Source organism: Oncorhynchus mykiss, chromosome 2 (genome assembly GCF_057628025.1).
Source record: "Oncorhynchus mykiss isolate SJ-2025 chromosome 2, ASM5762802v1, whole genome shotgun sequence".
Lineage (NCBI taxonomy): Eukaryota > Metazoa > Chordata > Actinopteri > Salmoniformes > Salmonidae > Oncorhynchus > Oncorhynchus mykiss.
In genome coordinates, this window is record NC_143023.1 from 17,815,502 (window position 1) to 17,836,371 (window position 20,870).

General features: G+C 42.3%; 2 protein-coding genes and 1 long non-coding RNA gene across 3 annotated transcripts; 2 read left to right on the forward strand and 1 right to left on the reverse strand.

The window, feature by feature from the left end:
- Window positions 1-18: 18 nt before the first annotated feature.
- Window positions 19-5,130, forward strand: LOC110536887 (CDC42 effector protein 5). The gene is made up of 2 exons (XM_021622568.3): window positions 19-620; window positions 1,882-5,130. The coding sequence occupies exons 1-2, from the start codon at window positions 569-571 to the stop codon at window positions 2,850-2,852; spliced, it is 1,023 nt and encodes a 340-aa protein (XP_021478243.2). The 5' UTR covers window positions 19-568; the 3' UTR covers window positions 2,853-5,130.
- A 762-nt stretch (window positions 5,131-5,892) lies between these two features.
- Window positions 5,893-9,781, forward strand: LOC149984890 (uncharacterized). The gene is made up of 2 exons (XR_016484711.1): window positions 5,893-6,124; window positions 9,237-9,781. It is a non-coding gene; the product is annotated as an uncharacterized LOC149984890 (long non-coding RNA).
- A 160-nt stretch (window positions 9,782-9,941) lies between these two features.
- LOC110536899 (glutamate-rich WD repeat-containing protein 1) lies at window positions 9,942-20,429 on the reverse strand. Its single transcript, XM_021622578.3, has 7 exons — window positions 19,441-20,429; window positions 19,107-19,224; window positions 18,743-18,908; window positions 18,378-18,588; window positions 17,977-18,122; window positions 17,609-17,800; window positions 9,942-10,458 (listed from the first exon to the last, which is right to left on the reverse strand). The coding sequence occupies exons 1-7, from the start codon at window positions 19,652-19,654 to the stop codon at window positions 10,150-10,152; spliced, it is 1,356 nt and encodes a 451-aa protein (XP_021478253.2). The 5' UTR covers window positions 19,655-20,429; the 3' UTR covers window positions 9,942-10,149.
- Between the last annotated feature and the right edge of the window lie 441 nt (window positions 20,430-20,870).

Sequence of the window (20,870 nt, forward strand, 5' to 3'; positions counted from 1 at the left end):
TAATTAGCTAAGTTTCTATCATGTAAAGGAATGACACCAACCTCTGACTGCCACCCTCAGCTTTAAGGGAGTTGGCTGAAGGAGAGAGAGAGAAGATCTCTCATTAATGTAGCTTAATTATTTGTATTTTATTTAACTAAGCAAGTCAGTTAAGAACAAATTCTTATTTACAATTACGGCCCACGCCGGCCAAGCCCGGAGGACGCTGGGCCACTCTATGGGACTCCCAATCACGGCCGCATGTGATACAGCCTGGATTCGAACCAGGTTACTGTAGTGACACCTCTTGCACTGAGATGTAGTGCCTTAGACCGCTGCGTTACTCGGGAGCCCCTTATGCTACATACTTGTAACCTTGTATAAAAACATTTAGTTATTGATTGTTTGATCATGTGTGCACTTGATGTGGACCCTAGACCCCGTCATTCTCCCTCCATAAAACACTCCCTAATAAAATATCGCGTCACTTCCTTGCCAATCCCTTAGAAAAAGAAATATTAGAAAGGGACGAACGACGCTGGGAAAGAGCGAGAACAAGCCAGAATAAAGGATAAAGAAGAAAAGACCGATGAAAAGAGGGATAGTGAGGCGGGAGGAAGAGAAACACAAGCGTAATCAAAGTAAGTTTTCCATACTTTTTCTGCTTTGGAAACACTCCCCTCAGAAACTTGATCGGCGGAGCGCAAGTTTTGTCCCCTTTCCTCCCTCCCCATCGACATCACTCATTATGGCCTTCCATAGACTAGTACTCCTGGGCAATCTATATGATACGTTTTAGAGTTCAATAAGCAGCCATTATTATTTGTTGAAATGGGGTCCCTAGCTATGGCTGGCAGTAAGTTTGACATAATGTAGCCTGCCCTGCCGCATAAAAGCGATCAGTTTTATGAGGAGTTTTTGATTTTGCTTTGATTAGGCATCACCTGCAAGGACAAGGGGACGCACATAGGGACTAATTAACTTTCAACCGCTTACTGTTTCATCCTCTGATGGAAGTTATTGGTAAATAGTAAACTAATGACAGACTGCTTTTTAAATGTAGGCTACCTCATTGTTTTTAAAAGCTCAGTAACACCGGGTTGAGTCCATTATCAATATAGTTTTCAATTCAATGCAATAGTGAATCATTGTAATTGCTTTTAGTATTGCCCTATATAGTGTTTGTCTGTGGCTTTAAAGTCCCCCACCCCGAGGGAAGGAATCCAGGCAGAAGTATGTTTCACTTGCAAGTCCCAGCATGGCCTTGGCATAAATATCAATGCCAAAGACTAGTTGGTTTCTCACACTCTTGCACAACAGCGATGTTTTCATGTAGGCCTGTCATGACAGGTCACTGTATATAAGACCATAGAAGTCTGCCCTGTACAGTGACACTAATCAAGGGAAATGGCCCCTCAGTGACAGCTTGGCTCAGGGCCCCTCACATTCACTTTCTCTCTGTTATCTATGTTGACAGTCTAGAATGGACTTCTCTGTTCACTGTAGGTTTATATACTGTCAAAATACCTTTTTGTGAAGGTATTTTATTTCTGTTATGTGTCTTCTAAATAGGTTTATTGAGTTGATATTTGTCTCACACTGACTGAACTTGGCTCAGTGTCCGCATAAATAGATCACGTCAAAGTAAGAACATCAAGGTAGTTTGTTAGTTTCATTTAGTCTGCCAGTGTGTTTTCTGATGCATAGAAGTGTTTCTGCTTGATGTGTTGTCTCACCCAACTGGTTTTCTTTTCTCCCCGTCTCTGGCCTCTTTCTTTCTTTCTGTCACTCTTTCATTTTTTCTCACCCTCTCTTCTCTACACCACTTTTTCTCTCCCTCTGTACCCCATCTTCTCTTTCCCTCTTGCCTCCTTTCTCCATAATTCTTTCTCCCTCTCTCAGCTGTCATGCCACTCCACAAGTCTTCCCACAAGGCGCCTCGCCTGGACCCCACCATGATCTCAGCTCCACTGGGGGACTTCCGCCACACCATGCACATCGGGAGAGGCGGAGATGCTTTCGGTGACACCTCCTTCCTGGCTACCGTCGGCCCCAGCCCTGACCCTGGGTCTCCGGGTGCCACGGCAACAAACGACTCAATGGCGCCCGTTGATTCCGAGACGCCACTTAACCACACTGATGATGTCACGGATGGCTTCGGAAGCCCACTGAACAGTGAGCTTCAGCATTCCGAGTCGGTGTCGTCTTTCACACTCGATATGGATTTCGACCTGGGCCCATCCATCATGGGTGATGTGCTGGGGGTGATGGATGGACTGGGGCTGAACTCAGACTGGACTAGGACTCGCGCTAATGAGGAAGACGTCTCCAGTCCAAGCAAAAGTCTTGTCGTTGAAGTGGAGAATTTTAAAATGGCGGCGGAGGATCAGTCTGTCAGCATAAGGAACGAGCTGAATGAGAAGAAGCTTTTAGAGATCGAGGGAGATGAGGTGGGAGATGGAAGGATAATAGAGGGGACTGGAGGGATCAAGGCCAAAGGCCAGAGGCCGAAGGTGAGATTCAGCGACAAACGAGAGGAGATCATTCGCCAAGCGTCAGAGGAGGAAGGTCAGGGGTTAGATGTTGAGGAAGAGTATGTGAGTCCCACCGAAGAAGATCGAGAGAGAGGGAACAACGTCATCAGCTTGCCAATCGTGGGAATAGAGGTACAGCCCACCAACCACAAGGCGGATTCACCTTCCAGTCCCGCCTCCTCACACAGCTCAGGGTATGAGGGTGTCACCCCATTGGACAGGAGGAGGGTTGACAACTGTCACTCAGAGACTGATTCCGAGGAGGAGGAGGAGGAAGGGGGAGACAATGGACGGGGCTACACATTCGAAGATGATTTTGATGATGAAATCGGCCTATAAGAGTGCTAAGAGTGTCTTACGTCAATCAATGAGAGGATAAAATGGTTCCTAGTTGGTTGTGAACTATGTACAGTTTACTTCCTCTATGCATTGTTCTGCAAATTATCCTTCAAAAGGGAGGTTTAACCAAAGCTAAGTATTTCAGAAGAACTGGATATTTGAAGAGTCTCTGTTGAAATGTTTTTGGGACCAAATTGCTCCTTTGGATCCTCAGTCATAGACATGCAGTTAGTAAACAGTTACTACAGGAATCCGTTTCATTGAATCAATCTTATAAGCTCCAATTGATGGACAGAAAAATATGACCTTTGAAATAGCCACCTATGTATTGACATCAGATTTGAAATGCTACATTTTTAACAGACACTGTACTTCAATTTATTATGTCTCAATTGAAAATACAAAGAATAGCCTAGTATTGTTTTAGGCCAAGCAGGTTTTCAGTGAATAAATAGCCTAGTTTGCAGCACTTTAATTAATTTCAAGAAACTGGAAGCTTTACTGTTAAATCAGTGCTCAGTAAAATATAATGACCGTTTTTTAAATGACAATGATTAAGGCAAATTAAAGTGTTTTAACTAACATGTTTTAGTTTTTACCAGTTCAAAGGTGTTTCTTAAGAGAAAGTGCATATGATACAGAAAGACTAGTATCTTATGCTGAAGGTGCCTTAAAGGGAGTTATTGTTCATATCCCTGTGCTTTAACTCACCATAGCCATGTCTTCCTTCTTTATGTTGTATTTTCATATCATGTATTGCTCAGAGCAAATTGCTTTGTTGTCCGTTTTGCATTGCATCTTAATGCTCTTTAGAAACAAACTAAATGAATCAGCCTTTTTAGGACAAATATAGATTTTTTTGCCACCTGTTTCTCCACCTAATGCATGGAAAGTGTTGTTTTTTTCCTGAGTGATTTTATTGTTAAATACCACTGGGTTGTTCCACGAAATTAGTCCTTTTAAGGTAGTGTAACTTGGTTAAAAAATATATATTTCACCAAAAATTTTACTTTCTGTAATGATGAGCACATTTTCAACTTAATAAAACATGTTTTCCCAGCTCAATATACTATAACTGCCAAATAAAATAAGTGTTGACTGTAACAGGGTTAATGATTTAATCTTAAATCAGCCATAAATCACCTTGTGACAGGGGGAATGGAAGCTTGTTGCTTGCAAAAGGGAGGGGCAATTGAATGCCAGGTTCAAAACATTTTATTAAGTTAAACATTATTAGCCTGTAGCAGGGTATCAGTTTTTCACCACAAAACACCAGAAAATGGCCAAAAAGAGTAAAACCAGCTCTCGTTTACACTATGATTTGACTATTAGTTTATTTGAAAAAAATATTTAAAAATGAGTCGTTTTACGATATTAAGATAAGTTCAGTTCACGTAACAGGGTTGACCTTAAAATGAGTGACTTATCTTTATTTTTTTTATATTAAAAAAAAATGTTTACCTTAATGAATCACTAAACTCAATAAATAAATTATCTTCAGAAATGAAAAGCAACAGAATAACTAGGGTTTTACAATTTTGGGGTGAAGTGGGTTAAAATCTTCTAAGAAGTCAGTGCACAGAGGGACATGTCAATGCTGAATTTTATTCATAAAAAAAATCGGATTTATAGAATCTACTTAATTTTAATATAACAGGCTTTTAAATCCAATATTGGTGCACAATTTCTACTTAAAATATCAAAGGATGCAAAAGCAACTAATTTCATGGAACAACCCTACTCTGTTTATGGATACCTCATTTTAAGAATTTCCTCTTATTTAGAGCTTTAATATCTATGGTGTTTTCATTAAATAAATCTGTCATTCCTATTTTTTTTAAACTGTGAACTGTTCACATTCCAATATTTAATTTCTCACGTCAGAATTTTTCTGACCTAAATTACATCCAATGTAGGCCTATTTTTATTTGAATGCATTTAGCCTGTGTAGTCAAATTACAGAAGTTCTTAGTTTTGTTTTTAACAACCACTGACAATCTCTGAAATTGATGTGCTTCATCTCATGTTTTGAATTTCAGTTGCAAAGCATGTATGACCTTATATTTAATGCTTCTTTTGGACCAACATTGTACAAGGGGGTTGGGTTGAATGCATTCAGGTGTACAACTGACTAGGTATCCCCCTTTCCCCTTACAAGTAATGCTGTAGGGAGAAGAGGAGGGGGTCTGGAAAGAATTGTCTCTGGACATGTTCTTTATCTCGTGATGGATCCTCTTGGATATGCTGGTTACTTCAATAAACATATTTCCTTACAGCGTAATGTTTCAGCAAAGTGTTTCCTTGTGTCAGTGTACTCGTTAACTTCATGTGGAAAGATGGCAGGAATATTAATGCGAGAAAACACTCTACTATATCTGTATTTGGACAGAGATGCCAACCTTTAAAATGTGGCTATATTCTCCAGCATTTTGGATATGAGATAATGTTTCATATGAGATGACAGGACAGAATGTCACCTTTTTATTTGAGTGTATTTTACTGTTTAGAAATGAAAGCACTTTATAGATCTAGTCTCTTCTCCCCCCCCCCCCCCCCCCCCTACAAACTCATTGGATGCATTTGCAGTTTTTTTTTTTTTTTTGCCCAATAGAAACTGAATGATGACTTGAGACATTTTCTAAGTGAGTAGATACAATGTTTCTGAACGCTTCTAAGTCAATCCTGATAATACCATGATTAAGAAAAATCATTCATGAATAATGAGTGTGAAAGTTAGGCTCCAACAAAGCATGCAAACCTGTCACCATTACCAATAATGGGGGAGATGAGCATTTTTTGGTGGGGGTATGATCTTCATCCCTCTAACTTTCTCACTCACCATTCACATATCTATAATCATGGTATCATTCTTATTCATGTAGGTCTTCACAAACACCTTAACTTACGATAAAAGTGTCTCAAATGACAGTACATTATTCACCATTCACTTCCTATTGGAGAAACATCATCCGAAACACAACCAAAACAAGCTGTGTTTACAAATATTGCCGCATGAGTGCGCTGTGCGCAAGCTGTGCAAGTTGGTGGCAGAACAAGGGGGAGTTCTGATCGAACACCAGCAAAAAACAAAAGCCTATTTACATGTAGTTTATGAGTGCCTTTCACACTACTTTTGGATTATGATTGGATTTTAAGGCTCGTATGAATGTCCTTCTTAATATAATGTTTGTGTCATCATCGCAAATGCACTGCATTATACTTCAACCAATGGATATTTCGGCTAGCTTTTGCTACAGCCAATATCAACGAGCGTAAGCATTCTAGATAACAACTGCTTTATCCTTATGTAAAAATACTTTAAAGTCGTTTTTTGGGGTATCTGTACTTTACTTTACTATTTATATTTTTGTTACATTTTGTTGTTGTTGTTACATCTCGTTACATTTTGAATGCTTGGCAGGACAATAAAATGATCGAATTCAAACACTTATCAAGAGAACATCCCTGGTCATCCTCTGATCTGGCGGACTCACTAAACGCAAATGCTTGGTTTGTAAATGTTGTCTGTTGAGTGTTGGAGTGTGCCCCTGGCTATCAGTAAATAAAAAAATTAAATGGTACCATCTGTTTTGCTTAATATAAGACATTTGAAATTATTTATACTTTTACTTTTATTTTTGATTCTTAAGTACATTTTAGCAATTACATTTACTTTTGATACTTAAGTATATTTAAAATCAAATACTTTTAGACTTTTACTCAAGTAGTATTTTACTGGGTGACTTTCACTTTTACTTGAGTCATTTTCTATTAAGGTATCTTTACTTTTACTCAAGTATGGCTATTGGGTACTTTTTCCACAACTGCTAATAGGATGTTTTTTTACAGTATGTGACGTTTCAAAAATCGAGTATACTTTAAATGTGCAGATGTCACACTCATTTCGGCTTTGACAACAGCTGATAATCAATAGGGATGTGCTACCGAAATTAGTCACAAATGCGAAACCATGCAGTCCAGCATGACGCACTCATTATGCGACAATAGAACGTTTTATATTATGTGAATTTTCTTAAATCGTGTATGGTTTAAATGCCAAATGTTATGCTAATTTTGGCTCTTCATATAGTAGAATTCGATGCACACGTTTCCACAATGCATTGGAAGAGGTGGGCTGCGAGTGATAAGCCCCGAGTTCTCTTTCAACAAAACTAGGCTATTATTAATTGGGAAGATGCCCAATAGCAAGCTTCTGCGGAAACCTGGTCTTAGAACATTTTATATTATTGTGTATATAAATCCGGGACACTCCATTTAGTATATGTTACGTCTGGTATGGTTACATAAGACAGATGGTTACTTCAGTCAAAAACAAAAGGAGGGTGGTTGGTCGTGTGGATAGGATGGGTTGGCGTATAACGTGAACGTCTAGTAACTTTTCAACTACTTTTGAGCTACATTGCAACTACTTAGCATGTTATCTAACCCTTCTGTTAACCCGAACGCCCATCCCAGCTAATATTAGCCACCTAGCTAGAATTCGTAACATATCATACGTTTTGCAAATTCGTAAGCTATGAAATGTGTATTGGACATCCAAAAATTAATACATACAATACGAAACGTAACATCGTTGTAAATGGAGTGTATCTGCTTTAAATACAGAATACTACAAAATGCTCTGAGACCAGGTTGTTTGCGGTGGTGTTCAAATGCCGTTTTTGTTCTTACAATGATCACGAGTATCGCATCGTAGACTAGTCTTTTTTCTCCTTAAAAACTACGTGGATTTATGTTTTCTAATTGAAAAGTGTTTCTTGTTCTCTTGGCTTTCGTCGGTGCTTTTAAATACTAAACTATCTTTTGATTTGTGAATGTGTAGGCACCAGGGACTTGGTATGTGGCTGTGTTATTAATGCCATATTAATCAGGCCTTTTGATTTGAACATATGGATTGTTTTTGTGTTGTAGGCGTGGCTATCTATTTAATGAATGGATCAAGCCTCAGCCCAACTTCAGTTTATGGTGCTGTCCAGCAGTTCTGAATTTGCATGCACCCGACTGTCCACGTTTTATGTGCAATAGCCCTTTGATTTGAACATTTTAAACGTTTGTGTGTACTACTAGGCTGTTTGATGTCATTATTTTCTGTTACAGCACTTTGTTGAAATGGAACCAAATTTTGTCTTCAGTCCTTAAATAGGATAGATGAGCTATATGGTCTAGGTCAAATGTGAGTCTTCCTATAACCAGCCTGAGTAGGCCTATAACTCCATTCCTATTTTATTCAGAGTTTAGAGAAATGAATCGAATCGGAAATTAACTATTATTAGGCTGGTTAATGTAATGCATGTCTGCTGAATTTGGAAAAAATCCACCCACATTCTGCCCCGCCCCACCTACTCAGCCAATCAGGAGCCGCTACTGAGTTGCAGCTGTGGCATACTGCATACTTTTTACTAAACGGTTCATGCTAAATAGAACGCAACGGTGAGTTTAAGTATGTAGTATGCTACTATGGGTATTTGGACAAGACTACTGTGTGCATATACAGCTCTGGAAAAAATTAAGAGACCACTGCAAAATTATCAGTGTCACTATTTATGTATGTGTATTTAGGTATGTGTTTGAATAAAATGAGCATTTTTGTTTTATTCTATAAACTACTGACAACATTTCTTCCAAAATACAAATACTGTCATTTAGAGCATTTACTTACAATGACAACTGGTCAAATTCAAAATATGCAGTGTTGTCAGACCTTGAATAATGCAAGAAAATAAGTTCATATGAATTTTTAAACACAATACTGTTTTAACTTGGGAAGAGTTCAGAAATCAATATTTTGTGGAATAACCCTGATTTTCAATCACAGCTTTCATGCATCTTGGCATGCTAGCCACCAGACTTTCACATTAATGTTGGGTGACTTTATGCCACTCTTGACACAAAAATTGAAGCAGCTCGGCTTTGTTTGATGGCTTGTGACCATCCATCTTCCTCTTGATCACATTCCAGAGGTTTTCAATGGGGTTCAGGTCTGGAGATTGGGCTGGCCATGACAGGGTCTTGATCTGGTGGTCCTCCATCCACACCTTGATTGACCTGGCTGTATGGCATGGAGCATTGTCCTGCTGGAAAAAACAATCCTCAGAGTTGGGGAACATTGTCAGAGTAGAAGGAAGCAAGTTTTCTTCCAGGACAACCTTGTACGTGGCTTGATTCGTGCGTCCTTCACTAAGACAAATCTGCCCGATTCCAGCCTTGCTGAAGCACCCTCAGATCATCACCGATCCTCCACCAAATTTCACAGTGGGTGTGAGACACTGTGGCTTGTAGGCCTCTCCTGGTCTCGCACCCACTGTGAAACTTGGTGGAGGATCGGTGATGCGAGGATTGGTTTCTGAGGATAGTTTTTTCCAGCAGGACGATGCTCCATGCCACACAGCCAGGTCAATCAAGGTGTGGATGGAGGACCACCAGATCAAGAATGTGATCAAGAGGAAGATGGATGGTCACAAGCCAAGCTGCTTGAATTTTTGCACCAAGAGTGGAATAAAGTCACCCAACATCAATGTGAAAGACTGGTGGAGAGCATGCCAAGACGCATAAACGCTGTGATTTAAAATCAGGGTTATTCCACCAAATATTCCTAAGTTAAAACATTAGTATGGTGTTGAAAAATGATTACAAACTTGTTTTCTTTGCATTATTCGAGGTCTGACAACATTGCATCTTTTTGTTATTTTGACCAGTTGTCATTTCTGCAAATAAATGCTCTAAATTATATTTTTATTTGGAATTTGGGAGAAATGTCAGAAGATTATAGAATAAAAACAAAAAAAATGTTTTACCCAAACACACACCTATAAATAGTAAAACCAGAGAAACTGATCATTTTGCAGTGGTCTCTTCATCTTTTCCACAGCTGAAGATAAAAACACCCTCAAATAAAAGGTGACACTGTACTAAACCCTTTGATCTAAAAGCAAAATATTAGCATCACTCTAGAAATAAAGACATAGGGGGGCGTACATCAATGGAAATGAATAGCTCATGATCTCATTCCTTCATGTCAACCAACAGGCATTTTGTTGGGTTGAGAAAAAATACACACCAAAACAGTAATTTGGTAAAGTGTTTTATTTTGAACATGTTGGTACACATGCTACTTGTGAAGGCCAGAAGGAATAACATACATGCACAGTACATGGTAAATGCATGCCAACAGAGCAGTGAGGGGACTGAGAAGTAAAAAACACAGGCACACACACTTAGACCCTCTCTCTCTCTCTCTCACACACACACACACACACACACACACACACACACACAACTATACAGAGATGGTCCTGAACACATTGAAGCCTGACAGAGCAGTAGAGACCATCACTCCAGGTATCTGCGGGTGCCAGTGGATTTCCTTGACCTCTGTCTGACCCTGGTGCAGGAACAGCAGCTGGGGGGGCAGGTCCTTCACCCCCTCCGCCCTCGCACCAACATCACTTGACTCTACCGATAGGTCCCATTGGCTGACCACGTCGTCCGCTCCAGAGGCGGCGAACACGCTGGAGTCCACAGGGTTCCATTCTACTGATGTCACTGGCGCGCTGTGCTGCTTGAAGTTAGCCACCGGCCGGCCCGACTGAAAGCACAGGTAGATAATATTACAGTTTAGCATCATCTCTCCTCACTTCTGTTGTGAGCATTCTGGTTTAGAATAACTGCATAACCATGTTTAAGATCTGCCTTGTCAAACACACATTGACCCCAGACCAGTCCTATGGGCGACCTCCCAAGTTAAGGGTTCTAAAGCACAATACGAGTCAGACCATGTAACCACTGTTGATTTGGTGCTCCTCCAGCACATCAGAGTAATATCAAATCTCTAAACCTCGAAACTAAAAATAAATAAAATAAGAGGGCCAGTGTGTGGGAGCCAACTTTCCTCTACATTCCACCCACATCTTGAAATGCCATCATACAGGAAAGGACAGGATTGCCGTGGGTGTAGAGAAGGGGCGGGGGAGACAAGAGGACTTATCACACAACGCATCACCAGGGGCAAACAACCTGCCCTCCAGGACACCTACACCACCCGATGTCACAGGAAGGCCAAAAAGATCATCAAGGACAACAACCACCCAAACCACTGCCTGTTCACCTTGCTATCATCCAGAAGGCGAGGTCAGTACAGGTGCATCAAAGCTGGGACCGAGAGACTGAAAAACAGCTTCTATCTCAAGGCCATCAGAATATTAATCAGCCATCACTAACAATGAGTGGCAGCTGCCAACATACTGACTCAAATCTCTAGCCACTTTAATAATAAAAAATTGGATGTAATAAATGTGTTACAAGTCACTTTATATAATGTTTACATACCCTACATTACTCATCTCATATGTATATACTGTACTCTATACCATCTACTGCATCTTGCCTATGCCGCACGGCCATCCATATATTTATACTTACATATTCTTACTCATTCCTTCACACTTGTGTGTGCACAAGGTAGTTGTTGTGAAATTGTTAGATATTACTGCACGGTCAGAACTAGAAGCAAAAGCATTTCACTACACTTGCATTAACATCTGCTAACCATGTGTATGTGACTAATAAAATTGTATTTGATTATTGTCCAATGCACAGAAAACACAGGTAGAGATTGATGGCAGTGTGTGATTGTTCAGCAACAGTGGCGTGCAGTGACAATTAATCTGTTAAGAGTGTTGGGACTGCAGCCATTTTAAAACACAAACAAACCAACCCAGATGGTGCAATAATGATGCAAAGTTGGCATTTACGGTATTTGCCATCCTTCCATTACTTTTTATGGGTTCAATATTTTCCAGAAAATCTTTAAAAATACCTTTGAGAAAATTGCAACCATCCTGGTATTCCTGTTCAACCCGGAAATGCTATTTAAAGTTGCAGCTAATGAAGAAGAAAAAGCTGTGTACATTTGCAAATACTGTGCCAAATCATGTGAAGAATGCAACAAAGATGCAGAATCATCTGGCCAAGTGCATAAAGTTCTCTCAGCGCTCACAACAAGCAACCGTTGACAAAAGTCCCTCGACTTCTATTCGAGGTGAAAATGATGAATCAGACACCTTACCGATAGAAACAGCTCATGGTCCTCCTGGAATCAGAAGTTTTTTTTACTCAATGGAGGAACGTAGTCAGAGAAATGCTGATGAATGTCTTGATCGAGCTGTGTATGCAACTGGTTCCTCTCTGATGCTCACAGGCAATGTGTCTTGGAAGAGATTTCTGAATGTTCTTTGCCCAGCATACACCCCTCCATGCTTTATCTACTCATTTGCTGGATGCAGAGCTCAACAGAGTTCAAGTGAAGGTCAAGCAAATCATTGAGAAAGCAGACTATTGCAATCATCTCTGATGGGTGGTTGAAATACTTCCGGCGCCGACAGAGATGGCCTCCTCGCTTCGCGTTCCTAGGAAACTATGCAGTTTTTTGTTTTTTTACGTGTTATTTCTTACATTGGTACCCCAGGTCATCTTAGGTTTCATTACATACAGTCGAGAAGAACTACTGAATATAAGAGCAGCGTCTACTCACCATCAGTACGACCAAGAATATGACTTTCCCGGAGCGGATCCTGTGTTCTGCCTTTCACCCAGGACAACGGAATGGATCCCAGCCTGTGACCCAAAACAACGACGTCGTAAAAGAGGCAAACGAAGCGGTCTTCTGGTCAGGCTCCGGAGACGGGCACATCGCGCGCCACTCCCTAGCATACTACTCGCCAATGTCCAGTCTCTTGACAACAAGGTTTATGAAATCTGAGCAAGGGTAGCATTCCAGAGGGACATCAGGGACTGTAACGTTCTTTGCTTCACGGAAACATGGCTCACTCGAGAGACGCTATCGGAGTCGGTGCAGCCAGCTGGTTTCTCCACACATCGCTCCGACAGAAACAAACATCTTTCTGGTAAGAAGAGGGGCTGGGGCGTAAGCTTTATGGTTAACGAGACGTGGTGTGGTCACAACAACATAGAGGAACTCAAGTCCTTCTGTTCACCTGATTTAGAATTCCTCACAATCAAATGTCGACCGCATTATCTACCAAGGGAATGACCGAATACAAACAGTGTAGCTATTCCCTCCGCAAGGCAATCAAACAAGCTAAGCGTCAGTATAGAGACAAAGTAGAATCGCAATTCAACGGCTCAGACACAAGAGGTATGTGGCAGGGTCTACAGTCAATCACGGATTACAAAAAGAAAACCAGCCCAGTCACGGACCAGGATGCCTTGCTCCCAGGCAGACTAAATCACTTTTTTGCCCGCTTTGAGGACAATACAGTGCCACTGACATGGCCCGCAACCAAAACATGCGGACTCTCCTTCACTGCAGCCGAGGTGAGTAAAACATTTAAACGTGTTAACCCTCGCAAGGCTGCAGGCCCAGACGGCATCCCCAGCCGCGCCCTCAGAGCATGCGCAGACCAGCTGGCTGGTGTGTTTACAGACATATTCAATCGATTCCTATCCCAGTCTGCTGTTCCCACATGCTTCAAGAGGGCCACCATTGTTCCTGTTCCCAAGAAAGCTAAGGTAACTGAGCTAAACGACTACCGCCCCGTAGCACTCACTTCCGTCATCATGAAGTGCTTTGAGAGACTAGTCAAGGACCATATCACCTCCACCCTACCTGACACCCTAGACCCACTCCAATTTGCTTACCGCCCAAATAGGTCCACAGACAATGCAATCTCAACCACACTGCACACTGCCCTAACCCATCTGGACAAGAGGAATACATATGTGAGAATGCTGTTCATCGACTACAGCTCGGCATTTAACACCATAGTACCCTCCAAACTCGTCATCAAGCTCGAGACCCTGGGTCTCGACCCCGCCCTGTGCAACTGGGTACTGGACTTCCTGACGGGCTGCCCCCAGGTGGTGAGGGTAGGTAACAACATCTCCACCCCGCTGATCCTCAACACTGGGGCCCCACAAGGGTGCGTTCTGAGCCCTCTCCTGTACTCCCTGTTCACCCACGACTGCGTGGCCACGCACGCCTCCAACTCAATCATCAAGTTTGCGGACGACACAACAGCGGTAGGCTTGATTACCAATAACGACGAGACGGCCTACAGGGAGGAGGTGAGGGCCCTCGGAGTGTGGTGTCAGGAAAATAACCTCACACTCAACGTCAACAAAACTAAGGAGATGATTGTGGACCTCAGGAAACAGCAGAGGGAACACCCCCCTATCCACATCGATGGAACAGTAGTGGAGAGGGTAGTAAGTTTTAAGTTCCTCGGCGTACACATCACAGACAAACTGAATTGGTCCACCCACACAGACAGCATCGTGAAGAAGGCGCAACAGCGCCTCTTCAACCTCAGGAGGCTGAAGAAATTCGGCCTGTCACCAAAAGCACTCACATACTTCTACAGATGCACAATCGAGAGCATCCTGTCGGGCTGTATCACCGCCTCGTACGACAACTGCTCCGCCCACAACCGTAAGGCTCTCCAGAGGGTAGTGAGGTCTGCACAACGCATCACCGGGGGCAAACTACCTGCCCTCCAGGACACCTACACCACCCGATGTCACAGGAAGGCCATAAAGATCATCAAGGACAAAAACCACCCGAGCCACTGCCTGTTCACCCCACCATCATCCAGAAGGCGAGGCTAGTACAGGTGCATCAAAGCTGGGACCGAGAGACTGAAAAACAGCTTCTATCTCAAGGCCATCAGACTGTTAAACAGCCACCACTAACATTGAGTGGCTGCTGCAAACACACGGACTCAACTCCAGCCACCTTAATAATGGGAATTGATGTAAAATATATCCCTAGCCACTTTAAACAATGCTACTTAATATAATGTTTACATACCCCACATTATTGATCTCATATGTATACATACGTATATACTGTACTCTATATCATCTACTGCATCTTTATGTAATACATGTATTTATTTTTTTATTTTACCTTTATTTAACTAGGCAAGTCCGTTAAGAACAAATTCTTATTTTCAATGACAGCCTAGGAACAGTAGGTTAACTGCATGTTCAGGGGCAGAACGACAGATTTGTACCTTGTCAGCTCAGGGATTTGAACTTGCAACCTTCCGGTTACTAGTCCAACGCGCTAACCACTAGGCTACCCTGCCGCCCCGGCTAGCCACTTTAAACTATGCCACTTTGTTTACTTACTCATCTCATATGTATATACTGTACACGATACCATCTACTGCATCTTGCCTATGCCGCTCTGTACCATCACTCATTCATATATCTTTATGTACATATTCTTTATCCCTTCACACTTGTGTGTATAAGGTAGTAGTTTTGGAATTGTTAGCTAGATTACTCGTTGGTTATTACTGCATTGTCGGAACTAGAAGCACAAGCATTTCGCTACACTCGCATTAACATCTGCTAACCATGTGTATGTGACAAATAAAATTTGATTTGATGTTCGTGGGCAAGGAATAATTAACTACATCATCTCCACCCCTCAATCAGTATTCTAAAAGAGCACAGAAACGGGTCAATAGACACACCGGTCTCTACATTGCAGATGAGCTGAAGTCAGTCAGTCAATGACCTTGGACCACAGAAGGTATTTGCACTGGTGACAAACAATGCTGTGAACACGAAGGCTGCTTGGTCTAAAGTGGAGGAGTCCTAACCTCACATCACACCCATTGGTTGTGCTGCTCATGCATTGAATCTTCTCCTCAATGACACCATGGCACTGAAAACAATAGATACGCTCTACAAGAGAGCCAAGGAAATGGTTAGGTATGTGAAGGGTCATCAAGTTTTAGCAGAAATCTACCTCACCAAGCAATGTGATAAGAATAAGGGCACCACATTGAAGCTGCCCAGCAACACCCGTTGGGGTGGTGTTGTCATCATGTTTGACAGTCTCCTGGAGGTGAAGGAGTCTCTCCAAGAAATGGCCATATCACAGCCTGCCGATATGGACAAGCCCCATCAAGAGGATCCTGCTGGATTATGTATTTTGGGAGAGGGTGGTAACAGCTTGAAACTCCTGAAACCTATAGCAGAAGCCATTGCACGGATTCAGGGAGACAATGCCATCCTGTCTGATGTTCAGACTGCTTGCAGATGTAAGCTTCACTGTTTCTCCAAGCAGAGGAAACTGCAGTTCTGAAATACATCAAAAAGCGTGATGACATCTGCCTGAAGCCCATACTCGCCTCAGCGTACATGTTGGACCCCAAGTACACTGGCAAGAGCATCTTGTCTGGTGCAGAGATCAACAAGGCCTATGGTGTCATCACTACCGTGTCTCGCCACCTTGGCTTGGATGAGGGCAAGATTCTTGGCAGTCTGGCGAAGTACACTTCCATGCAAGGGCTTTGGGATGGAGATGCAATATGGCAGTTGTGCCAACATATCTCATCAGCCACGTGGTGGAAGGGACTTTGTGGATCTGAGGCTCTTTCCCCTGTTGCCTCCATCATACTCCAAATCCCACCAACATCAGCCACCTCAGAGCACAACTGGTCCTTGTTTGGGAACACACACACCAAAGCACGCAATAGGCTGACCAATACAAGGGTTGAAAAATTGAAAAACAGGCAAATCTGAGGCTTTTTGAGCCTGACAACGAGCCATCCTCAACAAGGTTGGAAAGTGATAGTGAAGATGAGGCCTCAGAGTCTGATGTTCAAGAGGTGAACATTGATGAGATTCAGGGAGAAGAGATGGAAGCCTGAGCGGAAGACAACCAAATATTTTGTTTCTAGAATATCATTTTACAGATGTATGTTGAAAACATTTTTGGTTACAATGGATCATTGGGGACCATTAAATATTCCTTTTCTTTTGTTGTTCAGTGAACTCATTTAATTAAAAAGTTCAATTCACAACTAAATCATTTTAAAAATGTCTATTGGAAGTATTTAATAATTTGCAATTCTGTCTACTTATGATAAGGTAAAAGGAATATGTTTCTGTCTCCATATATGGAAAATACACTACTGTTCAAAAGTTTGGGGTCACTTAGAAATGTCCTTGTTTTTTTTAAAGAAAAGCAATATTTTTGTCCATTAAAATAATATTAAATTGATCAGAAATACAGTGTAGACAATGTTAATGTTGTAAATGGAATATCTACATAGGCGTACTGACGCCAATTGTCAGCTTCAGTGAAGAGGCAACTCGGGGATGCTAAGTTCCTCTGTCCAGTGTCTGTGTTCTTTTGCCCATCTTAATATTTTATTTTTATTGGCCAGTCTGAGATATGGATTTTTATTTGCAACTCTGCCTAGAAGGCCAGCATCAACAAGGAAATTTCTAAGTGAATCCAAACTTTTGAACGGTAGTGTATATCCAAAGCAAAGAAACATCTACATTTAAATGGTATTAATATTAATTTCTGTTAATTCCCACGGAAAATGTTCACCTCTGAATATTCCCTAAAATGTGCAACCCTAATGGTGACTATTTAAACAGTCTGATGGCCTAGAGAAAGCAGCTATTTTACAGTCTCTCAGTCCCAGCTTTAATGCACCTGTACGGTCTCTGCCTTTAAATGCTAAATAACAAATGTTTTCAAGTGCAACTTTAGCAATGATGGTTTTGGGAAACAGCTCTGAGATGTAATGATACTCCTACGAAGGTTCTAACGATAAACTTAGCCTTCAGTTTCCCAAAATAAACTTGCCCTGGTTGGTACCGTAGGATCAGCTGACTCTCCCTAAATCCCAACCTTAGACTAATGTCTAAGTCTAGGTCTAGGGGCAAATTAACCCCACTGCAGTTCTTACCTGGAACTGCCTCAAGTCCCAAACTTTCAGAAGTCCGTCATCCCCGCCAGACAGGAGGAATGGTTCAGTCCTGTTCCAACTGATGACGTTGACGTCTGAGGAGTGTGCCTCCTTGGCACAGAGCATGGAGTTGGGCGGGGCTCTGGTGTCCCAGACCCGGATGGACTGATCCACAGAGCAGGACGCAAAAACCTTGGGGGTAGGATGAAAGAGAGGGAGGAGGGAGAAAAAGAGGACAACGAGAAAGAAAGTTGCAGTTCTAGCTATAATTCTGCAACTGACCTCATTTCATGTCTGCTTCTTCTGACATTAAAAAAGTGACTGATATTGTCACTCAGCCTAACATCCCACTGCTTCTCCCATCATACCGTGGCTTCTGTGGGTGACCACTGCAGGTCCTCCACGGACTTGGTGTGAGAACTGAAAGGCCGTTGGTCGATCTGCCAGGAGGTCCCTCCCTCCTGTGGTTCCCACACATGGATGTTATTTTTGCAGTCGCCACTGACCAGCCGACCTTTTAGACAAAACATACTAATAAATGAGCTTATTATTCTACTCTTGTATTCACATTTATTTAGGGACAGTTTCCCAGAACCATTTATCATCAAGGTAATTAGATTGAGCCAGTCATTCTCATTAATTTCGGATGGAAGCCAACATAGTAGACGTCCCCTTATACATAGAACAGTATCTACACAGCGGATGGTGAGGAATATGCACTCTGCTTTAGACGTACCAAAACATCAGACGTGGCAATGGACCGACTCACCGGGTACTTTGGGCGACCAATCAATGGCAAAGCCCTCACTCATGTGACCCGAGAAACTGAAGAGGGGCGTGGCTTCCTTCTGCTGTTTAACAAAGGTTGACATGGCAGCTGAACTGTGGACGGCTTCCACCTGGGATCGGAGGTCAAATATCTCCACCTGACCTTTCTCTGACCAGACAGCAGCCAATGACTGATCTCCACGATGGGTCACCTGGTGGGAAAATAGACAGCGTTAATGTTGAGCCTTTCAAACCACTGCTGCCTCACATCACACACAGTCCAATCAGGGCGCATGTACAGAAGAACAAACTGAGGGTGCAAGAGATATTCAGATACTCTCAGACAATGAGAACAGTTAAACTCACTCGGACTCTGTTGATCCCTCCGTAGTGAGGCATCATGGCCAACTCCATCTGTGGCTTCTTATCTTCATCATCATCCTCTTCATCACTCTCTCCATCACTGCTCTCGTCCCCCTCCTTCACTTTCTCTGTAGTACCGTGGAGGTTGTGCATGCGTATGAGAAGCAGTCTTAGTAGAAGGAGGAGAAAAGTTATGGTAGGATAAGTCAATGAGGCCTGGGCAATGAAGGACTACCAATAGCGGGGTGTGCAAAAAGTATATTCAATGTAAGTATTTGGGGATCCCTTCACATCAGCCTCACAATAGGAAGGCAATCTGAGTGTATGCTGAGTGTCATTGTTATGGATCGGTGGGTGTGACAGCTACCTGTTGCTGAGGGCAGCGTCAGCCTGTGTGCCTGCACAGAGCAGCATAGAGAGGGGATACTGTTCCCTGCCGTCTCCATTCGCATCTCTCAACACGTCGAAGCTCAGGCAAGGAGCACCTGGGGCGGGGGGTATATGGTGACAAAGCAAAACAATCAGCAAGTGCCCATCTAGATCAATCTTTGGTGAATTACAAACTAATGCTATAACGTTAGCAAACAAGCTATCCAATACATTTGAAATAACAGTTCGTGACATTGTAAGTTTAAAACATTCTAATTAATTTGTTTGATGGGCAATAAAATAACTATTAGCTAGTTAACTGTTGGACCAACCTGTCTGACACTCGTGGTACATGCGGTAAGCCGACCGGTCCATCTCGAGCTCCTCTCCGGGTTGGAGAGGCTGTTTTCCGGGGACATAAACTTGAGTTTCCTGTTCTCCATCCTTTCCCTCTTCTTCCATTTCGTCTTCGTCGCTGCCACCCCCTTCCATTTCTTCTATCTCTCCATCTTCGTTCGGAAGCGTGTCTTCTCCGGGCGCCGACATTTTGAGAGGGGCCAGGCTTTGCTTACTTCCGGTGGATTGATCACGTGGTTTGTCTCTCGCTCGCTCATTTGCGATAATTCAGCTGATGAGCCCCCTCTATTCCTGACCTCATTGGCAGACAGCCTGGAATTTTTCCTGACCCTTGCTACTGCCAGTAAAGTCCACTAATTCTAAAAGCATCTAACCAAGGAAGGAATTACTGTAATCTTATGGATAAACAAAAAGTATTACAAAATGTAAAGCGAACATTCAAGGCAGGTGGGTTTTTGAGCCCCACCTGTTTAGCTGAAATATTTGTTCCCCTGTTTCGTATGTTATTTTGTCATTACTACGTGTCACATATCAGTTTGCAAACAGTGTAAAAAATAATACAAACATGGTCTCTTTTTTGCTTTCTTGAGTAAGGCAGATCAGAAATGCAGGTGTTTCAGCATAGCTTAGTGCTTTGTGTGGTGGAGGGGCAGCCAGAGCGTAGGAGTTGGTAATCTTCTCTAGTTGTGCCATGATTTGCTCAGTGTTCTGTCACTCATAGGGAAATTACATCACCACAAAAGCTACAGGTAGAGCTAGAAAGTTCAAGCCCCTTGGGTGGTGCCATAAATTTACATAAAAGAAGTGCCCATCCAAGAAGGCTCAAGGTCCTTGGCCACAGATAAAATGACGTCAAATCACGTTATATCTACCGCAGCTTTAATTGGACTGATCATACTTTAAAAATCAACATCATACGTTAAAAAAATCTTAGCTAGCAAGTTAGACAAGCAGTCATCATCATGAATTAAGTCGACAATCTACTGGCAAATCCTTTTCAATTCTTGTCATATGAAGAGAAATTATAGAAAAAACGTATCAGTGCTCATCGGCCATTGGACATAAACATTACACAGAAAGTTGGAAATCGCAAATTCAACAATGAGTGGTTTGGAAGGAATCAGTGGCTAACTGCAAGTGTTGCAAAGCAATCACTAGCCTTCTATTTGTTGGAGAGGGTGTGTAGTCCAAGTCTGGGTTTAAGAGTCTCTTTTCCAAACTTAAATGGATAAACATTCACACGCAACACAATAGGCCAGAAAAGGCTGAAAACATTGTCCATGCTGTCAATCCAGAATGACTTCTGCCGTGTTCAAAACAACTGGAAACTCGGAACTGGGAAATCTCAGACTTTAGTGAGTTCAAGTCAACTGGGAACTCTGGGGGGAAAAAACAAGCTCCAACT

Bases quoted from the DNA above. Each gene is read 5' to 3' on its own strand.
- LOC110536899 (XM_021622578.3), bottom strand. From the start codon at position 19,654: ATGTCGGCGCCCGGAGAAGACACGCTTCCGAACGAAGATGGAGAGATA. The intron at 18,123-18,377 runs GTGAGTCGGTCC...TTTGTCTAAAAG, and splicing joins TTGGTCGCCCAAAGTACCCG to GTCGGCTGGTCAGTGGCGAC. The intron at 17,801-17,976 runs GTATGATGGGAG...CCTACCCCCAAG, and splicing joins GGTCACCCACAGAAGCCACG to GTTTTTGCGTCCTGCTCTGT.
- LOC110536887 (XM_021622568.3), top strand. From the start codon at position 569: ATGAAAAGAGGGATAGTGAGGCGGGAGGAAGAGAAACACAAGCGTAAT. The intron at 621-1,881 runs GTAAGTTTTCCA...TCCCTCTCTCAG, and splicing joins GAAACACAAGCGTAATCAAA to CTGTCATGCCACTCCACAAG.